General features: G+C 47.0%; 1 protein-coding gene across 2 annotated transcripts; it reads right to left on the minus strand.

Annotated features, from left to right (window-relative positions):
• Window positions 1–1,730: 1,730 nt before the first annotated feature.
• CIMIP4 (ciliary microtubule inner protein 4) lies at window positions 1,731–18,009 on the minus strand. Of its 2 annotated transcripts, none has more exons than XM_055396418.2 (5): window positions 17,973–18,009; window positions 14,541–14,992; window positions 12,376–12,520; window positions 2,014–2,124; window positions 1,731–1,819 (listed from the first exon to the last, which is right to left on the minus strand). In XM_055396418.2, exons 1-5 carry the CDS (start codon window positions 17,992–17,994, stop codon window positions 1,731–1,733), a joined length of 819 nt encoding a protein of 272 aa, XP_055252393.2. In that variant the 5' UTR covers window positions 17,995–18,009. The 2 variants fall into 2 exon arrangements, with proteins under 2 accessions (XP_055252393.2, XP_088692844.1); XM_088836718.1 differs by lacking the exon at window positions 17,973–18,009 and adding an exon at window positions 16,372–16,579.
• Window positions 18,010–21,281: the final 3,272 nt, after the last annotated feature.

The following is a 21,281-nucleotide window of genomic DNA, read 5'->3' on the forward strand; positions in this document are numbered from 1 at the left end:
GTGCTGCAGTCCATGGGGTCACAAAGAGTCGGACATAAGTGAGTGACTGGACTTCTCTGAACTGAAAGATGAAATCTAGTTTTTCTCATACAAGAACAGTGTCTTGCAGAAATTAGGTACCAGTGAACTCCGGGAGTTGGTTATGGACAGGGAGGCTTGGTGTGCTGTGATTCTTGGGGTTGCAAAGAGTCGGACACGACTGAGTGACTGAACTGAACTGAACTGAATATTAAGAAGCTGAGCTGAACTCAATGTCTTACACAGTCAGGTTCCCAGTAAATATTAAATCAAGCCAAATTCACCTCCCTGTACTACATCCAATGCTACCTTAAAGATGTCACTCCTTTTTGTGGATGAAGGGGCCCGCCCCCTTTTTCTTCCAAAAATCTACTTTTGATTTTTCCAGAGGATGATGGTCACTGTGGTAGACAGTTATTGTGGTGAGTCCCCAGTGAACTATTTCTGCTGATAGGAATGCTCTTGTTTAGCCACCTCCCACTAGAAATCTGACTTAACCATATTTGTCTTTGACCACAGGGACATTAACAAGCCAGTGTTAAGACGTGATAAGTTCTAACACATCGAGTCTTGTCTCCTTGAGACACTCCTTCTTGGAACACAGTAACCATTCCAGGAAGAAGCCCAAGCTGGCTACAAGGAGAGGCGGAGCTCCAACAAAGAAAAAGTGATACCCAACCGGCCTCCACCTGAGGCATCGGGTATGTGAGAGAAGCAGCCATTTTCACAGCAGATGCCCCATGGAGCAGAAATGAGCCATACCTTCTAATCCTGCTCAAACTACACAATCTAAGTAAATAAATGATTGTGGTCATTTTAAGCTCCTAGGTTTGGGGTTGGTTTAGTGTAAGTCAGTGATCAGGGTGTTGGGGAGTGCTATGTCTTGGAGGCCCACCAGGTTATAAGCTTCGGGATCAGATGGCAAGCATGACTGTCTAACCTGGAACCCCTTCTCTGGGGATTTTTCCTTGGTGGGCCAATTCTGAGGTCCCTCCTCTCTTGTTACCAGGGGCCCTTATTGGTTCAAGATAAGTTTGACTTAAACAGTGAGAAGATGCCCAGGTGCACATTATAAGAAGTCCAGAGGGAGTGGGCGGTGGGTGTTGGGGGCGAAACTTCTGGCCAGGAGGGTGGAGTTCGGTGAGATCACGGGGGACCAGATTGTGCTGCAGTGTCTGCAGTTCCTTTAGTCATAGAGTATCTGCCAAGAGCTCTCTGCTCTGCACGTTTCTCTCACCACAGGAGGAGCAAGGAAGGCTCCCAAGCTTTCCAAATAGAGAAAATAATTTCCCAGAATGCTCCACACACCCACACCTTTTCTTGCATCTCATTGGCCCAAGTTGAATCACATGCCCCTTTCTGAACCAATTACTTGTGTGTAGAAGGAACGGTTAGGATTCCTGAAAACCGATCAAAATCACCCCTGGATTGGAAGAGGCGTGGTCAGTTCCTCTGAAGTCCATTGGATCTTGGGGATGGAACAGATGTCTGGAAATAATTGGGGTTGTGCTGGGGAGGCCGTGCAGTAAGATCCAGCAGGGGTGCCCTATAGGAGTCCTTCGGGCTTCTGTCCTTTCTCAGGTTTCTCCAGCACTGCACATTGCCCTGTCCCCCAACCTGAAGATAGGAGCCAAGCTGAGAAAAAGGTCCGGGTGTGTGCCTTTCTTTATTAGCACTTTCTCTGAGCGGAGGGCACCTCTGCTGGGTTGTATCTACTTTGAGTTCTTGTTTTTGCTCTTTTCTTTCTCATCCAGTGCTTTCTGCAAGTTCATGTTCATCGCATTTTTCTGGTGCCACCTTCCTGCAGAAAGGAGAGAAGGAGCCAGCACAAATCACCAAGAAGACCTCTGGAGTGTGCAGGTCCCAGTGGCAACCCATATGTCTTCCGGGCCCACCCCAGGGCTCTAGCCGCTGCTGTGGTTTCTCTCAGGACCTTAGGCCAACACACCCTACCCAGGGAGTTCCCTCATCCCCCACCCCCAGCTTCCCACCTACCCAGATCATCCGTCTTCCTGCCATGCCAGTGCTCTAAGTCCCTCACCGATTTCTCAATCACCTCGGGGGTGTAGGAAGCCTTCATGAGGCTCTTCGTCTCCTGTGGGGCCCCTATGGAACCCCATGAAGAAAAGAAGCCCCAAATCAACAGACGTCAAGTACTCCAGGGTTCATATCTGGGTGTCAGTTTCCCATGTGGATCATGGGTTGTGGAAGGGCAGGGGATAGGAAGAGTTAGGCAGAGAAAGGCTGGCCTGGACTCAAATCCAAGGTGCATCATTTATGGACAGTATGGCTTCAGATAAGATTTTAACCTCTTAGAGCTTTGACCTCTTGATCTGTTCAAAAGAATACAATGTTCTCCCAATATTGGGAAGATTACATTCCTTGGAGCAGCTGGCATGTGGCAGTTGGTACCTATATTTTCATTTAGGTCTGTGTGTTAAGTTAAAACACACACAAGGAAATAGTTACCATGATCAAAAGTCAGAAAAATCATCAAAGGACCAAATTCCAAAAGACACAAGGCTTTGAATGATCAGTTACAGAATATAAAATTATTGTCCTTCAATGTGTGAAGTTGTGAAAAAGAGAACAAAAACATAAGCAAAGAATAAAAAACTACCCATAAAGAACAGACAGGTTAGTAAAAGAAGCAAATGGAATTTCAGAAATGAAATGTAATAGTTGAAAGGTAATGGGTTCAATCCCTAGGTCAGGAAGAGCCCCTGAAGGAGGGCATGGCAACCGACTCCAGTATTTTTGCCTGAAGAATCCCATAGACAGAGAAGCCTAGTGGGCTACAATTCATAGAGTCGCAAAGAGTCGAACACGACTGAAGTGACTGAGCATGCACACACAATGGATGGAAAATAAAATAAAGGTGATGGATGGTAAGAGGCCTGGGATTTGCTTCAGAATTATCTGGGGTGGGAATAAATGGGTGGGTGAGGAAAATGATGAAACAAGATTAGTTGTGTATTGATAATTATTGAAGCTGGATGGTAAGTGCAATATCTGCTTATTAAATTCTTCTCTCTATTTTCTTTAAGTTTGAAAATTGACATCATAACTTTTAAAAACAAATTCAACGGACAGGATTAGATACAGATGAGAAAAAATGGTGAACCAGTAGATAATATCTAAAGAAATTAAGTAGAACGCAGCATAGAGGGGGGAAATAAAGATGTGGAAAACAAAAAACTGTTAAATAAGATTAAATGAGAAGGCCTGACATATGTCTAATTGCAGTTCTAAAAGAGAGAGTGGAGAAAACAGGGAGAGACAATATTTGGAAAGATAGTGGCTGGAAATTTTTCAGAATTGATGAAATACATGAATCCTTAGATTCAAGAATCACAATTCCCCAGTCAGTTTAAGCAAAAAGAATTCCTTACCTAGGTACAATCAAGTAAAATTTAGAATACCAGAGACAAAGAAATCTTAGAAATAGCCACAGAGAAGAGACAGATTACTTATAGAGAATAATAATGAGTTTAATCAACCATCCAAGTGAGATGGAGATAAATTAGCATCATCAAAGTGCTGACAAAAAGAAATCAACAATCCCGAACTGTTTACAATAACTCCTCCAAGAATAGGATGAAATAAAAATCTTTCTGAGCTTAAAATTTACCAACAACAGGGATTTCCTGGGCAGTCCAGTGGTTAAGACTCCATGCTCCCAATGCAAGGGACACAGGTTTGATCCCTGCTTGGGGAACTGAGTTCCCATCGATCACATAGCTTAGAAGAAAAAAAAAATACCAACAACAGAATCTCACCCCAGATATCTTCTCCACCCCCTAAATATCTTCTAAACAACATAATTCAGAAAGAAAAAATAATCCCGGAAGGAAAATCTGAGGTAAAAGAAGGGATGGTAGGCAAAGATATTGGAAACCTTGAATAAATTTAAATACACATCAATTATAACAACAGTACCAATGTTAAACATATGGAGCAAAATAATGACTGTGACAGGTAAGTATTTTTGAAGATTTAGCAGGTGCTAAGCACAGACAGTTTCATTCAAACTTTATAGAATTTCCTCACTGAATTTTCCCAACAACCCTAAGATGTGTGGTTATTACCCCCGTTTTGCTGTTGAAGTCACTGAAGCACAGAAAGGTTAATCACTTGTCTAAAGTCACGCAGCTGGTAAGTGAAAAATGGAGGACTCAAACTCGGACTCTGTGGCTCCAGAATCCACAGCTTAAACTACTTTGCTTATGTAGAGTAAAAAACCTCTAAAATAATCACACATTGGCTGATATTGGAGGAGTGGCAAGAATAAAGGTGAAGCATTCAAACCCCTTTATATTGTTCAGAAAAGCTGAAATACCTTGATTAACTTTAAAATTTGCTAACTATGCATGTGAAAATGTCAAAGATAGGAAATTCCCTGAAGGTCCAGTGGTTAGGACTGAGCTTCCATGGTAGGGGAACTAAGATCCTGCAGGTCACACAGTTTGGCCAGAAAGAAAAAAAGTCAAGGATAACCACTGAGAGAATAGGAAGCGTAAAGACAAAAATTAGATTGGGGGAAGAAAGAAAGCTCACTCAAATCCAGAACAAGGGAAGGAGAAAAAAAAGCAGCATAGAAAAATTAGGTCAAACAAAAAGTACAAAATAAGATCATAAAAATAAATACAAGTCTATCAGTAATTAAAATAAATATAAGTGGGGTAGACCAGCTGTTTAAAAAACAGATGATCAGGCTATAGATGTTTTAAGATATATATTATTTAAAGCACATTTAAAGCAAAAGGGCACAAAGAGAAGATAAACATAGAAATACAGAAAAGGATTAATAATCACAAAATCACAAAGCAATCTAGTCACACTACATTAATATCGGATAAAGTAGACTGTAAAGCAAAAGCACTGTAAGACATAAAAGTAACTGCAGTTCTTTCCAGTGACATAATAATTCTAAACTAGCTGCGCTGGAATAATCACAAAATTGGTAAAGCAACACTGACATAACTACAAAGAGCAATTGACAAGGCTGCGATCACAGGGAAAGACTTGAGGGTACGTCTTTCAGTAATTAATAGATTAAGCAAAAAATATTAACAAGGAATTCGAAGATTTCTATGGAAATAATTAGCAAGCCTGCTTTATTGAACAAATTCAGAACCCTGAACTCAAATTATTTTCACATATATATTGATTATCTATAAAAATTGACCATCTGCTGGGTTATAAAGCTTCACATTTGAAAGAGCTGCAATCATTACAGGTTGTGTTTTCTAACCATGATGCTATTGAGAAAGAAATCCACTTTTTTAAAAAGTGATTTTTATGGTGTTCTTTATTTATCGATTTAAATGCTTCCAGAACACAATGTTAAGTCAGAGACTTGGACTGAAGCCCTAAGGCTAGTAGAGATCAGATAACAGACTGAGCTGTGAAATGACTCCTGGGGTCACTTGGGGAGCTTGACACATTGCCCGAAAGTTTGGGGTGCACCAAGGCTTGGAACAAGAGGCATTGGCCCCAGACAAGAATGCGCCAGGCATAATCCCTCAAGTGCAAGGATGTACATGCATGTGTTTCCATGAACCAGAGGTGAGCTGGTGGAGAGAGGAACACCCTGGAGCCATTTTCAATCCTGCCTCTGATCTGGTCCTCCTCACTGGTCCCCCTGCTTCTAGTCCTGCCCCTTTGGGTTCTGTCCTGTAACATTACAGCCAGATGGATCCTTGGAAACAGAAGTCGCTCCTTAGTACAAAATCCTACAGTGGTTCCCAGTAAAAGGGCCAGAAAGAGCCTATGTCCTTAGCGTGGCCCTTGTGCCTGACTGTTCTTCCCCTGCAATTCACAGGCCGAGCCCCACTCCTTCTGGTCTGTACTCAAATGTCTCCTGCCCAGGAGGTCTGACACTATAGAGAAAAGCAAAGGGATTGTTAATAAGAGTCAGACAGGGACTTCCCTGCCAGTCAAGTGATTAGGACTCAGCACTTTCACAGCCATGAGCCAAAAACAACAAAAAAATAGGTCAAACAAAAGTGAGCTGAGGCAGCTGGGAGAAATACAGGAGAGGCTTCTGAGGTCCCTGTAAAGCCACCCATTGACCCAGGAGGTGGCACACAACTAGTTATTATTATTCTTTATACTCTATGCATAGGCTTTATACACTCTTCTACATGACAGCCTTTATAATTAAAAAATAATAATGCATCTGTTTTTTAATCGCTAAGTCGTGTCCAACTCTTTTGTGATCCCCGTGGACTATAGCCCACCAGCCTCCTCTGTCCTTGGGATTTCCCAGGCAAGGAGTGGGTAGCCATGCCTTCCTCCAAGGGATCTTCCTAACTCAGGGATTGAATCCTTGATTCCTGTGTTGGCAGGTGGATTCTTTACCCCTGAGCCACACAGGAAGCCTGATAATGCATTGATACTAATTTAGATGCAGGTATACAAATTTGTTTTAATATTTAAAAATCAGTTACTATAATTTACCATATCAACAGATGAAAGGAAAAAATCATGTGATCATCTAAGTAACAGCTGTATGATTTCCCTGGTGGTCTAGACGTTAAGACTATGTGCTCCTAATGTGGGGTTCATGGGTTCCAACCCTGGTCGGGGAACTAAGATGTTGTGAGACGCAGCCAAAAATAGAAAAACTTTATGGGGCTTCCCTGGTGGTCCAGTGGTTAGGACTCCACCCTGCCGAGGGTCTGGGTGGGGAACTCATCCATGCAAGCAGAGCAGTACAGTAAAAAAAACTAAACAAAAACAGCTGTAGGAATAGTTAATACAACTCAGCACTCATGCCTGACTTTTTAAAAAATTAAAGTGCTAGCTAACTAGGAATAAATGGAAACCTCAATATGATAAAAGGTACCTTCAAATTCTTTTTAAAATATCGGATTTAATAGTAAAATGTTAGAATCAAGAAGCAGAGAAGGATACCTGCTTATTTGCACCATTGTCCCAGATTAGCCAGCTGGGACAGATGGTACAAAGATGGAATAGAGCCTCATAGGTAATAATGTGAACTCTGGTCCCAGGCTGCCAGAGTTTAACCCCAACTCTGACTATTCCTAGCTGTGTGGCCTTAAGCAAGTTATTTAAGCAAGTGGCCTTAAGCAAGTCATTTTTTTCCATCTTAAAAAGGAGGCAGGGGCAGATTATAGCAATACTGCCTAAGGTTCTTATGAAAATTAAAGTGTATATAAAGTGCTTAGAGCAGTGCCTGGCTCATGTTACATGCTACACATAAATAGAGCCATTGTTATTATTAAAAATAAGAAGCCCCAAAGAATCTACAAACAAATTATTGGAGTTAATATGTGAATTGAGTAAGCCCTCTGGATAGAAGATTCCGTTCCGTTCAGTCGCGTCTGACTCTTTGTGACCCCGTGGACTGTAGCCTACCAGGCTTCTCCGTCCATGGGATTCTCCAGGCAAGAATACTGGAGTGGGTTACCATTTCCTTCTCCAGGGGATCTTCCCGACCCAGGGATCGAACCCGGGTCTCCCGCATTGGAGGCAGACGCTTTAACCTCTGAGCCACCAGGGAAGCCCGGATATAAGATTAATGTACAAAAATTAAAATCACCTCTGTGTATATAAGCAGCAAAGTTAGAAAAAAATCACATTTTAAAAAAGATACTATTTGCAATAAGCAGCAAACAGTAGATAAATAAAAGATTTTTCAAAGCAAGTCTAACAAAAGTTGTGTAATCTTTGCAGAAAAAAGTTATAAAGTGTTATCGACACATTTTGAAGGTAGATTTAAATTAATGGGGTTGTAGACCATACTCATGGATTGGAAAATTCATTGTCATAAAACTGACAACTGCCCCTAAATTGAGCTGTAGATTCAATGTATCAATACTTTCAATCAAAATGCCAACAGGATTTTTCATGGATATTGACAAGCTGATTTAGAATTTATATGAAGAGCAAAGAGCCTAGAATAAGCTGTTAGCTGTTCCTGCTGGTGGTAGTGAAGGGGTGGGGAGTGAAGACAGCCTAACCAGATATTAGGCCACTTATATTACCCTGATAATTAAAAGTGTAATATTAGACCAGTGGATAGAATAGAGAGCCTGGAAACTGATCCATGCACATAAGGAAACTTGATGGAGACCAGTGGTACCGCTGCAGGTCACTGAGGGGAAATGATGAGATAATTCAGTAAAAAGTACTGAGAAAATTGGTAATTCACACAAAGGAGAAATTAACAATGAATCCCTGCTTCACACTGAAAACAGAAATCAACTCCACATGGATTAAAGACTTAGGTATGAAAGCCAAAACTAAATATTTTTAGTAGACTATATAAAAGATTATCTTTATGACTCAGCATGGCATAGGATTTCTTCAAGCCACTCCTCCTGGACCCTTCTCTATCTCAGTCAATGACAATCTCATCCTTTAAGTTGTTCAGGTCAAAAACCATGACATCAACCTTTATTCCCTCTCATGCGCCCCAAATCCGTTGGTTAGTACGTTGTGTTTGCCCTGCCTTACACAAATAGCCACGCTCCTTCTGCATCAGATCACCTTCACCATTACCTCCCTGTGCCGCCATACTGCACAATGTGTGTGCGTGCTCACTTGTGTCCAACTCTTTGTGATCCCATGGACTGAAGCCCATCAGGCTCCTCTGTCCATGGGATTTCCATGGCCAGAATACTGGAGTGGGTTGCCGTTTCCTCCTCCAGGGGATCTTCCCGCCCCAGACATCGAAGCAGCATCTCCTACATCTCCTGCATTGGCAGGCAGGTTCTTTACCACTTGAGCCACCTGGGAAGCCCATTCTTGCACAGTGGTACCCATCAGAGTCATAAAATGCAGCAGCCCTGCTCTCTAGACCAAGCCCCCATCATTTACCCTGGATTTTTGCAGGCACCTCCTCACTGGTCTCCCTGTTTCTATCCCAGATTCCTGTGTTCTCAACACAGCAATTGGAGCGATCCTTTAATCTGAGTCAATGCCATTCTCTGCTTAAGACCCTCCCTTGGCTCCTCACCTCACTAAAAGAAAAGACCTTCCTGTAGCCTTCCCCACCTAGCCTGCTTCTTCCCTCCCACTCCTGTCCAGCCACAGGCGCCTCCTCAGCCTGGAGCAGCAAATGCCAAGACCAACCTGGGTGGATGGAGGGGGTGGATGGGTGAACACTGCCTGTCTGCTTTCTGCTGGGTGCAGAAAACAACTCCCTAATTTGTAAGCCCTTGCCAATTTCTGGAGTGTCAATACAGTTGACCCTTGAACAATATGGCTTTGAAATGCACGGGTCCACCTATATGTGTATTTTTTTTCAATAAATATAGTACATGCATTTCCCTTCTATAGATCTTTGAAAATTAACTAGGTGTAGGAGAAGGCAATGGCAAGCCACTCCAGTACTCTTGCCTAGAAAATCCCATGGATGGAGGAGCCTGGTAGGCTGCAGTCCGTGGGGTCGCTAAGGGTCGGACACGACTGAGCAACTTCACTTTCACACATTGGAGAAGGAAATGGCAACCCACTCCAGTGTTCTTGCCTGGAGAATCCCAGGGACTGGGGAGCCTGATGGGCTTCCGTCTATGGGGTCAGACAGAGTCGGACACGACTGAAGTGACTTAGCAGCAGCAGCAGCAGGGGAAGTCCAACCAGTCCATTCTAAAGGAGATTAGTCCTGGGTGTTCATTGGCAGGACTGATGCTAAAGCTGAAACTGCAATACTTTGGCCATCTCATGCGAAGAGTTGACTCACTGGAAAAGACTCAGATGCTGGGAGGGATTGGGGGCAGGAGGAGAAGGGGACGACAGAGAATGAGATGGCTGGATGGCGTCACCGACTCGATGGACATGAGTTTGAGTGAACTCTGGGAGTTGGTGATGGACAGGGAGGCCTGGTATGCTGTGATTCATGGGGTTGCAAAGAGTCGGACACGACTGAGCAACTGAACTGAAGGGGAAGTTTGTGTTTGGTTATGGGTCACCATACATGGAGTCAAAAGAACTAGGATTTGAGTCCTGATTCTGTTTCAACTATCTCAGCGTCCTCTCTTGGGTGGGTCATTTATCAATTCCTTTGTTTAGGGGGCAGAGATAGTAGTATTTGAATTGTTGACTGTGTGCTGGAGGTATGGGTGGGGCAGTGGTTGACACCCTGACTGCTCTGTGTTCAAAGGTCAATTGTAGGACTATGGCCAATTGTAAGATAGCTCATGATATTAACAATTTGGTAAAATTTAACAATCAGCTCTTAGAAGCTGATGCAGGCTAGTTTGCACTGCCTCCATGGGTTTGCTGCTACTGCTGCTAAGTCGCTTCAGTCGTGTCCGACTCTGTGCAACCCCGTAGACAGCAGCTCACCAGGCTCCGCCATCCCTGAGATTCTCCAGGCAAAAACACTGGAGTGGGTTGCCATTTTTTGCTTCCCTGGCACAATTGTGTTTCTCAGGCTGGCTGAAGTGTGCATGTGCCTGTTAGTCGCTCAGTCGTGTCCGACTCTTTGTGACCCCCTGGACTGAAGTTGGCCAGGATCCTCTGTCCATGGAATTTTCCAGACAAGAATACTGTAGTAGGTTGTCTGGAAGAGCCCAGGGTCTCTTGCATTGCAGGCTGAGTCCTTACCATGTGACCACCAGGGAAGCCCTGGGTCAAGTATACACAGATGCTTTTTATATCATTCTTTTAAATGTATGTAGAGAGATTTCCCTAGTGGCTCAGACGCTTTACCTGGGTCGGGAAGATCTCCTGGAGAAGGAAATGGCAACTCACTCCAGTATTCTTGCTTGGAAAATCCTATGGACAGAGGAGCCTGGTAGGCTGCAGTCCATGGGGTCGCAAAGAGTCGGATATGACTGAGCGACTTCACTTCGGACATTACACACATAAAATTATTGAGTGATAATTGTAATGGAAGGCCGACTCCCAAGACTCAGAAAGGGACAATCTGAGGCTGTATTCTCTCTTCTCTCCCCAAGCACTACCCTTTCTTCAAGCTCAAAGAAAAACTCAGAAAGTTTTCCAGTGGTTGTCTGGTTCCTTGGGTGATGAGGATCTGAGCCAGGTAGGAGGTTTGCCAGACCCTGAGGACACTGAGAAGGCAGAGAGTAAGGAGGGAGGAAAGAAGGGGGCCAGAAAGACTTGATATTTTGCAATGAGGCCAAACTGGAGTGTAGGGACAGAGAGAAGCTGCCCCTTGCTCACTGAGGACCCCCATCCGAGCAATCAGTTAGACCCCTGGGAACAGGGTCATATTTTGGGAGGTGACCAAGTACTGGGAAAAGACTCTGGGGCTTTGCAGGTGGAAGAAAAACCTGGATTTGAGTTTCAGACCAACCTTGTACGACCAAGAAGCCCTGGGGAAATTGTTTCCCATCAGCCTGTGAGATGGAGCTAGGGGTACTCCTCTGACAAATAGGACCTCAGAGGCCCACAGGACTCGCTGCAGATGTCCTGGCCTCCAACCCACACTTTGCCTCAGAGGTGCCCCCGCTGGGCTCTGGGAAAGAAAAATACTGGTCTGTCAGATAGTAAGCTGGTTCCTCATAAAATCCTGTCATGTTATAAGCCCCATTGTACCAAGAAAGTACATAAAGAAGGACCGTAAAGAAGGCTGAGCGATGAAGAATTGATGCTTTCAAATTGTGGTGCTGGAGAAGACTCTTAAGAGTCCCTTGAACTGCAAGATCGTCAAATCAGTCAATCCTAAAGGAAATCAACCCTGAATAGTCATTGGCAGGATTATTGCTGAAGCTGAAGCTCCAATACTTTGGCCACCTAATGGAAAGAGCCGATTCATTGGGAAAGAAAGATTGAAGGCAAAAGGAGAAGGGGGAGGCAGAGGATGAGATGCATAGATAGCATCACTGATGCAATGGACATGAATTTGAGCAAACTCTGAGAGACAGTGGAGGACAGAGGAGCTTGGCAGTCCATGGGGTAGCAAAGAGTTGAACATGACTCAGCAACTGAACAACAACAACCAAGAAAGTTGGCTGAGTCTCAGAGAGGTTAAGGATCCTGCCTGAGGCCATACTCATTGACTAAGCTGAACTTTGAACCCAGGAAATCTGATACTGTCACTGTAACCAACGTAGGCCAGACCAGAGACACACTGGCCTCCTCTTGGCAGATTAGGACACCAGAGGTACAGGGGGGAGGTAGGGCTGACTGCCAAATGGGAGGGACCATCTACTCCATGAGGACAGGCTTGCCAGGGGACTGGACATTCCCAGAGCTTGGCACAAGGCTTGGCATACAGGTGGCCCTTGGTGGCTGTGAAATGAGTGTCCCTGGGGATGTGTCCTGGGGTCTTAGATTCCTTTGGGGATCCAGGTCCTTCCTGGCCCAGTGACTTGAAGGCTGTGGGTTTTCATAGCCCATACCCTTGTCTTTTGGCCTGACCTTGAAACAAGTTTGACCGCATGTTGTAGCCCAGATCATAGTAGTCTGAAAAGATGGAGGTAATTTCCATGGGGCTCTGGATCCTGCTGGGCAATGAACCTGCCCTCTTCTGGCCCTCTAAGGCTTCCCCAATGGCCTTTCGAGCCTAAGTAGGAAGGGAAGGAGGGAGAGAGAAGACAAAAGGTAGGGAAGCAAAGTGAATTCCATATCTCCCCTTTAACTTCTCCTCCCTTGGAGCCTGCCCTCACCACCCCTCCCCACCCTAAGCCTGCAGCCTGCAACCAACTCCCAGTCCTGGGAGTGGCATAGCTGAAGGCCCTCCCATACCACCTCAACTTTCACATGGGCCTCAGGCATCAAGGAAGAAAATGATCAGGAAAACTTCTCCCTACACTGAATGTATGAACATATCAGTTGCTCAGTCTTGTCTAACTCTTTGCGATCCCATGGACTATAGCCCACCAGGCTCCTCTCTCCATGGGATTTTCCAGGCAAGAATAGTGGAGTGGGTTGCCATTCCCTTCTCCAGGGGATCTTTCCTACCCAGGAATCAAACCCAGGTCTCCTGCATTACAGGAGGATTCTTTACCATGTGAGCTACCAGGGAAGCCCTATGGAACATCACCAGGGGACATCTTTGTAAGGTGATATTATTTCCATAGTTTATAAGTAAGGAAACTGGGCCTCACAGCAGGGACTCAACCCAGCATACAGCTGGAGAAGGGAGCCCTGGCTGGCCTCCTACAATGGTAGGAGTGGTTGAGTCCAAGCCTAGGAGCCAGAAACCTGGTTTGGGTCCTAACTCTGCCATATACCAGCTGCTAATTTGGGCAAGTCTCTGCTCCTCTCTGGGCCTTAGTTCCCCTACTCTTAAAATGGGGGTGGGGGAAGAACTGGGTGGTCTTTGTAGTAACTTCCAGTTCTAATACTTGCTGGCCTGATGACACTTGTGATCTGGCTCACAGCTGGATTCAAAACAAAACAAAACACAGATCTCTTGATTTAAGCCCAAGACAACGATGGCCAAAGAGAGAAATGGCACATTCCCTCAGCCAAGAAGGGCAGAGACAGTGACCACACTGCCCACCTCAAGTTGGGGCAAGACCCTCCAAGTGGAGTGGGAGGTTTAGGATTTTGACCTCCCAGACTAACAGGTGCAAGGGTCACCCCAACTTAAGATGATAAAGTAGAAAGGGACCCACCCATAGCCTTTCTGACCCTGCCTCTTCTACTTGTTCTGTGTGACCCCAGGCAGATCATTTCACTTCTCTGAGCTCCAGATTTATCATGTTTAAAAAGACGGTGAAGGACAGGGGAGCCTGGTGCGCTGCAGTCCATGCGGTAGAGAAGAGTTGGACATGACTCAGCAACTGACCAACAGCAAAAAGCGAAACGACGACTGGTGCCTGGCCTGCTGCACAATGTATCCGTTATGAGGGTTGAGATGGTGACTTTGAAAATGTGTCTCAAAAGCCCTCATAATGTCTCTATTTGACCAGAAATGGCAGGTAGGCAGATAAGTTTTCTCTCAACGTTCAGTTGATCAGCACTGAGTTCCTGCAATGATGTATCAAGTGGGGGAAGGGCCAGCATCCACTGGTGACATCTGCTGTGAATCCAGGCTCTGTTATCTGCCAGCCTGATCTAGTCAGCCTGACTTGACAGATGTGGAGACTGGCTCCAGAGAGGAGAAGTAGCTATACAAAGTCTCCCAGGATTCAGGGGCAGAGCCAGGACTCAAACCTAAATCTTCTGATTCCCAGTCAACCCTGTCCCCTTGAGGAGACTTAAGTTAAAAGCATCTAATTCTAACATAAATCTTGTAAGTGCAAAATCATTACAGACCAGGGCTCCAGAATCTGCCAGCCAGTTTGGATCCCATTTAACTTGGGTTAATTTACTTAAGCGTGCTAAAGCTTGGGTTTCTAATCTGTAAAATGAGGATTATTATAGTACCTTCCTCACTGGGAAAATTGAATGGTTAGATGTGAATACTAAACAGTGCACAGTGCTTGGCCCATAGCAAGTGTGCAGTAAACACTGGTCTCGGATGACATTATTACAGGGACTCTGTACTCAAGAGCAACTTCCTTAGGGGTCCTCATTGCCCATCTCCATGCTTGACCCTCCTGCCCCCCTTAGCTTCCTGTGCCCCATTCGGACACCTGTTCTTCAGAGACCAGCTGATCCACCACGTTGCTCCCAAACTTGTGACGAATGTTGTTGGGAATGCTGCTGCCACTCTGGCCCTGGGCCCCAGAGTTGGGGTCTTCCTTCGGCGCCTGGCACGGCTGAGCCCCTTCCTGTAAGGAAGCTCTGCTCTCCCTCGAGGAGGGTCTGAAGCTCCCTTTCTTCAGGGATTCCCGGTCTGAGTCCCTCCAGGGGGATCCCCGGCTGACGGCTGAAGGGGGTGGAGGCGGGATCTCCTCCAAGGAGGCCCGCCCCAGGGAGCTGCTTCGGGGGCTGTCTCCTCGGTACAGGGATGGCTTCGGGGAGACTGGGGCCTGGTACTTGAGCTTGGAGGTATCCAAGGGGCTATGGGCAGCTCTCCAGGGGTCCGTGTCCTGCTGGCCTTCCTTGTTGTTGTTCGGATGGGCCCTGGTCAGAGTGGTTGTACCTGAAAAGGGAAGAGACAGGGAAGGAAGGAGAGGAGACAGATAGAGAGTGGAGGGTAGGAGAACGGTGATGGGGTGGGGAGGGGGAACAGACAGACAACCCAGAGTAGAAAAAAAAGACGGTATGGGGTGTTGGCGGGGTGGACGGAAAGAAGTCACGGGAGACAGAAGTATGGGTGAGAAATTAGTAGAGAGACCGAGAGAGAGGGTAGTAGCCTGAAAAGTGTCCCACTGGACAAGGCAGCCCTCACTGTTTTTGACCACAGGGGCTGCAGCCCCAGCCTGACCAGCCTTGAGGCTAACTGTGTGACCTTCAGAAAGGGAGGTGCTTTAGTGAACTGACTCCATTTGGTTAGTTCCCTTCTGCACCTTGAATCTCCTCCATTCAACACCCCCGACCCTTGACCCCCAACAATCCAGTGAATCTGTGAAAGCTGGCAGAGGGCATCTTTCGGCTTGGCCAAGTCACACAGCTAGTACTAGAGCTGGGTTGGGCTGGCTTTTGCTCCCCATTTAGAGTTGCTTCCCAGCCCCGCTTCTCTCCTCTGTTCTCCAGCTCATGGAGTAGTGTCATCCCAGCCACTTCCGGGCTCTCACACCCCATCTCTCCCCTTCCCTGTAACCATCCCCACTCCTGCCCTGACTTCCAGTTCCCGGGAATCTCCTGCCCCACGCCCACAGGTCTCCTCATTCTCTTCCCTGATCCCTGGCTCCAGCCAAACTGCCACTCCTTCCCCACCACACCTCATGACATCCGACCTCCCAGCCTTTGCTCAGACTGGTTCTGCTATCTGGAAGTCCAACTCCTCCTTTCCCCTGAGTCAAAATCCTCTTTCCAACTCAGCCTCACCAGGAAGTCCTCACTGACACCCACCCCAAGCTGGTGGAGCCAACACCTCCTTTTCAACTCCACAACTCTGTTCCCAGCATGCTCCATGCATCTCTCTGGGTTTTCCCCTCTCACCATCCCTGTAAGCTTCACACCCTGTTATTTTCTCCCCCTGATCGGGGAGGGGAGTCATGGTAATGGGTCCACAGTTGAGTCGGTCCTGGGCCTCCCCTCAGCACCCACCAGAAGCCTGTGCATCAGAGATGCTGGTGGCACCCATCGGTGAGCGAGTGAATGAGTAGATGGCTGCAGGGGTGTCAGACCCAGGGTCACCCTGCAGCTCATCAACTCTGAAATGTCCTTTCTTCTCACGTTAGCATCCTTGACATCCGGCTGCATCTGACAATCAATGCACTGTGGTCTAACCAGCGATGTTTTCTTTCTTAATGACCAGCAAGTAAGTAACAGTTCACCTTACAACCCCCTGGACAGTGACTTACAACACATTTTATATAGCATTTTACACGTGGTATATAATAAACAGCTTCTTACTGGGCAAAATACAGAAGACAGGTCTGTCTCTGCCCCCTCCCCACATACAGCCACCCCCACAATCCTCAGTCTTAGGTGGTAGCTGTCCCTCCACAATGCTTTGAATGGATCCTCCAATACTCCTGAAAGATACACAGCCCTGTGGGCTCAGGAGGAGCCCTGCCCTGAGCTGGGCTTCCATCTCCCCACAAGCACAAGGCAGGGCCATGGTTGATCAGGCCGGTGCTGAGTGCTTTTACTGCTGTTAGCCTGCATTCTCTTGAGAAGATTCTCTGTCCGCATCCTGGAAGCCTTGTCCCCAGAGGCGCCCTTTTCTTGGCTGCCTGTTTGTTGGCCAGAACCACAAGACAGGAGGGCGGGAAGGCAGTCTGGTCTCGGGGAACAGGTTTCTCCTCTTTTGTACAGACAACAAAGGGGCAAGAACAGGATACTCTGACTTCAGCTCCATGGGGGTAATGATGGTGGGGAGAATAGTGAGGAGGAAGCCGGCAGGTCTCCAGGATCCATACTCCTGTTTCTCCCAGGCTGTGCCTGCCTCCTCTAAACACAGTGTATCTTAACTTCCTGCTCACCCTCCACTTGCCCTTTAGGGTTAGGAGAGCTGCAATGGCTGGGAACATATGTCCTGCCCCTGGCTCAGAAAGCCAATGTGTGTGTGTGTGTGTGCTCAGTCATGTCTGACCGTATGGACAGTAGCCCACCAGGCTCCTTTGTCCATGGGATTCTCCAGGCAAGAATACTGGAGTGGATTGCCATGCCCTCCTCCAGGGGACCTTCTGGAGCCAGGGATTGAACTCGCAACTCCTGTGTCTCCTGCATTGCAGATGGATTCTTTATGCACAGAGTCACCTGGGAAGCCCAGCCAAATAAATAAATAAAAATATTGCAGGGGATTCCCTGGCACTCTAGTGGTTAGGACTCCACACTCTCACTGCCGAGTGTGCAGGTTCAATCTCTGGTCGGGGAACTAAGACCCCGCAAGTTGCGTGGTGCAGCCTGAAAAAAAAAGAAGCAATAATGCAGTGATTGCAGCAGGATCCTAGTTCCTCCTCAAGGGATACCTTTGAGTTTTTCTGCAGGAACCAAGGTCCCCACCCCGGTGGAGGATGAACACTTCAGAGTGGAGCACACGGTTCCTAGAGCACCACTCTGTTACCTCACGACTGCCCAATCAGAAGGAAGTCACACACCTTTCAGCCTTCACCCCAAAGCCTGAAAAATCTTATGCCTGAAAACCATTGAAGAGTTCAGGGGTTTTGAGCATGAGCCACCCATTTTCCTTGCTTGGCCCTGTAAGGAACCTTTTTTTTGCTCCAAACTCTGATGCTTTAGCTTATATGGCCTCACTGTGCCATGGGCACAAAAGGGGACACTAAGGTGGGGTCATAATCCCCAGACCTGGCAGATGGGAGGGGAGCAGCAATCCTCTGTGCCCTTCCTCTTCCGTCTTCAGATAGAAGCCTCAAGGAAGTCGGGGCCACACAGCAGGTCTAGAGGCCAAAGCAAGACTAAGAGGGGGAGGGGTTGGTCCCTGCTGTCCTCTGGGGTCCCTCCAGAGGCCCTGCATGTGCATTCAGCATGTCCCTACTTGCCCGTCCTACCTGCTCGGTGGCCCAGCTCCATCGGCTCTTGCTGTGGAACAGGTAATTCCAAGCTTAGTCCTGCAGACAAAGAGACACACAGGGTCATCTCAAATGACAAGTCTCTATAAACAAAGATGAATGGAGGGCTGAACAGGGAGGCCTGTGGCCATCTGCCCAGCCCCTGACCAGAGGGCTCCCCGTGCTGCCTCCAGGGTTCTCTGGCACCAAGGAGCCCCCTGCTCCATCCACCCATCACCCCTGGCACTGGACCTGCTTCCTGGACCCTGGCAGGCTGGATCACCCCATCCCCAGTGCCTCTTTCTCAAGGAACCTGGGGTCCCTCTTCCTCCTTTGCAATCTTTTTCTTCTATTTCCTCCCCGATCTGTACCACCCAACCCTCTCTAGGGGCCCCCAGCAGGCCCCTAGCTGGGAGGGGCATTACCCCAAGCCCCCAACCTGGAGACTACTTGCTTTCTGCAAATAGGATTTTGTCTATTTTTACTAACTGGTCATTCAAAGAGCGGAGAAGGCAATGGCAAGCCACTCCAGTACTCTTGCCTAGAAAATCCCATGGATGGAGGAGCCTGGTAGGCTGCAGTCCGTGGGGTCGCTAAAGGTCGGACACGACTGAGCGACTTCACTTTCACTTTTCACTTTCACACATTGGAGAAGGAAATGGCAACCCACTCCAGTCTTCTTTCCTGGAGAATCCCAGGGACGGGGGAGCCTGGTGGGCTTCTGTTTATGGGGTCACACAGAGTTGGACACGACTGAAGTGACGCAGCAGCAGCAGCAGCAGCATTCAAAGAGAGGAACCAGCTTGGCCAACATGGAGGAGAGCCAAGAGCAGGAATCGACTCTGGGATAATCTCTTTCTTCCAAAGAACAGGCCTTTGGGTCAAATTTGAGGGCCAGCGCTGGCATCTTCAAAAGCCTCTGCAGCTTTCAGGTTTATGTTCCTTTCTTCTAAGTGAATTTTTTCTTTATTCATATTCTCTTATTCTTTTGCATGTGTTTTTAAAGGACTCTTGTGAAATTTGTAATATGAATAGGATAAAATGATTTAGGATAAATGATGATTAATACCTAGATCTAAGTGGTAAGTATCTTTTAATAAGGAAAACATAGGAGCATCAAGTCAGAGCTGGAAAGGGTCTCTGAGATTAGATAACCCAATCCCTTTATTTACAGATAAAGAAACTGAGACTCAGAGGGTGTGATTTGTCAGGTCACCCAGCAAATTGGTCTCTGCCAATAAACTCAGAGAGGTTAAGAACCAAATGAATTGTATTCTCTTGAAAAATCACCCCAAACAAAACACCGTATTAATTTTGACTTAATTGTTTGGTGATTGTGCAGCTTCTGGTATGACTCTTAATGACCCTTAGCCCCCTGTATTCATACACTGTGTTTCCCCTCAACCCTTGAGTCTGGGCTGGACCTAGTGATTTGCTTCCTTTAAGAAAAAAAATTATTTCTTTTTTGGCTGTGTCGGTCCTCATTGCATCATGCGAAATCTTGCGTTGCAGCAAATGGACTCCAGTTGTGGCTCATGGGCTTAGTCGCTCTAAGGCGTGTGGTATCTTAGTTCCCCAACCAGGGACTGAAGTTATGTCCCCTGTACTGCAAGGCAGATTCTGAACCACTGAACCACCAGGGAAGTCCTGGAAGGGATACTTGTCATCAGAAGCTAGGGGGTGGGCTGGGTTGGGCTGTGATTTCTGTCTTGTTCACAATTTCTCTGACTCTTCTTGGCTCTTCTTGTGCTGATGGAAGCAGCTTCTGTGTTGTGAGCTGCCTTCTGGAGAGGTCCCCATGGCAAAGAACTGAAGGCCTGTGGCCACGAGCTCAAGGAAAGATGCGACTCTCAATTCGACAACCTGAGGGACTGAGTCTTACCTTGGGCATGGTCATGGAAAGAGGGCCTTCACGAACTGTCCTTTGAGATGAGACAGAAACCCCGGCCAATACTTTGATCACCGTCTGTGAGAGATCCTGAGACAGATGGCCCATTGAAGCTAATCTGACCCACAGAAACTATGAGGTAATAAATGCTGTCTTAAGTCACTCAGTTTGGGGGTGATTTGTCATACAGCAGGAGATGACAAATGCAGCTCATGTGTTAAGCATTCCCCCACCTAGGAGACTAGCCTCTCTTCACGAGAACTCAGTGAGGTATTTGGAGAATATATTAACTCACCCTCTTTCACAACTGGAGAAACTGAGGCTCAGAAAAGAAATAGGACCTCGCGCAGGTGGTGCTGAAACCGAGCCCCACTTCGGTCTCCTTTGAGTTCTCTCTCTGCTCCTGGCCCTGTTCCTCATCCCCAGCCTCCCCCTGCCCCCGATATGTCCACTCTGGTGGACAGCTCCGGTGACACCCCCAGTCCAGGTCAGTCTGGACAGAAGTATAGGCTTACTGCCAATTTCTGACCTGGAGAGAAAGATCCCAAGAGAAGTTGGTCAAGGAGGGAGGGAAAGTAGATCCCTTGCAGTCTGGGAGCTCCACTCACAAGCAGCTCTGCATAGAGAGAAAGAAGATGAAGTCCTGTGCCCTGGCAGACTCCTGGCCCACCTCTGGGTCCCTGCCTCACCTGTCCACTCTCTCTCATAACGTCAGAAAACATGTGAACTGCCCTGATGCCCAGGAGTGAAGATCTGTGCTGCACAACTGCTGCTGGAGACCAATGGATAGTTGCTGGGGAGCAGCCCACCCCTGTCCATTGGAGTTGCCATGGTGATCACTGTACACAGGACTCTGTTACCTCAGAGGGCTGATAAGCCCACCCTGGGGAACAGAGGCCAGGGAGAGCCAGTACTGAGGGGGCAGCAGGGACCTTCAGGCATTGCTCACTCTCTCATGCATTCAAAATGTCCTGAGTATTCACTATGGGTTTGGTTGCATTCTAGGCACAGAGGACTCAGAGGTCATCAAGTGTGAAGGATGTTCTTGGGATTACAAATTTGTTAAGAGAGGGTAATTAGTTTTATTTAGGGAGAAAGAGGCGAGGCTCACAGAAGGGCCATTTGAGCTGGGTCTTGACGTATGCGTAGGAGTTTAATGGTTAGGAGAGACTAGACTATTAAAGGCCCAGGTGTGATTTTGAGCATAAATTAGGTTAAGGGGAGTGGGGAGGGAAAGGAAAGAAATACCTGGAGCTGTCTGAGCTGGTTGCAAAGGGATTAGGGATCAGAGCAAAATGAGAGCAGGAGTGGAACAGCAAGGATCTACTCTCTTCCCCTTAAACCCCAAGGTTACTTTCTTCTCTTGAAGCTTCCTGATTCCCGCTGCCAGAGCTCTGAGACCTTCTCCCAGGGACTGAATC

Source organism: Moschus berezovskii, chromosome 6 (genome assembly GCF_049115385.1).
Source record: "Moschus berezovskii isolate FMDL1 chromosome 6, NW_MosBer_1.0, whole genome shotgun sequence".
Lineage (NCBI taxonomy): Eukaryota > Metazoa > Chordata > Mammalia > Artiodactyla > Moschidae > Moschus > Moschus berezovskii.

Excerpts from the sequence above, each read along its gene's own strand:
- CIMIP4 (XM_088836718.1), bottom strand. The coding sequence starts at position 16,579 with ATGGCCCTGCCTTGTGCTTGTGGGGAGATGGAAGCCCAGCTCAGGGCA. Across the intron at positions 14,993-16,371 it reads TGTCTTCTGTATTTTGCCCA|GTACAACCACTCTGACCAGG; the intron begins GTAAGAAGCTGT and ends TTCCCTTTTCAG. Across the intron at positions 2,125-12,375 it reads GCGGTCAAACTTGTTTCAAG|GGGCCCCACAGGAGACGAAG; the intron begins GTCAGGCCAAAA and ends GGGGTTCCATAG.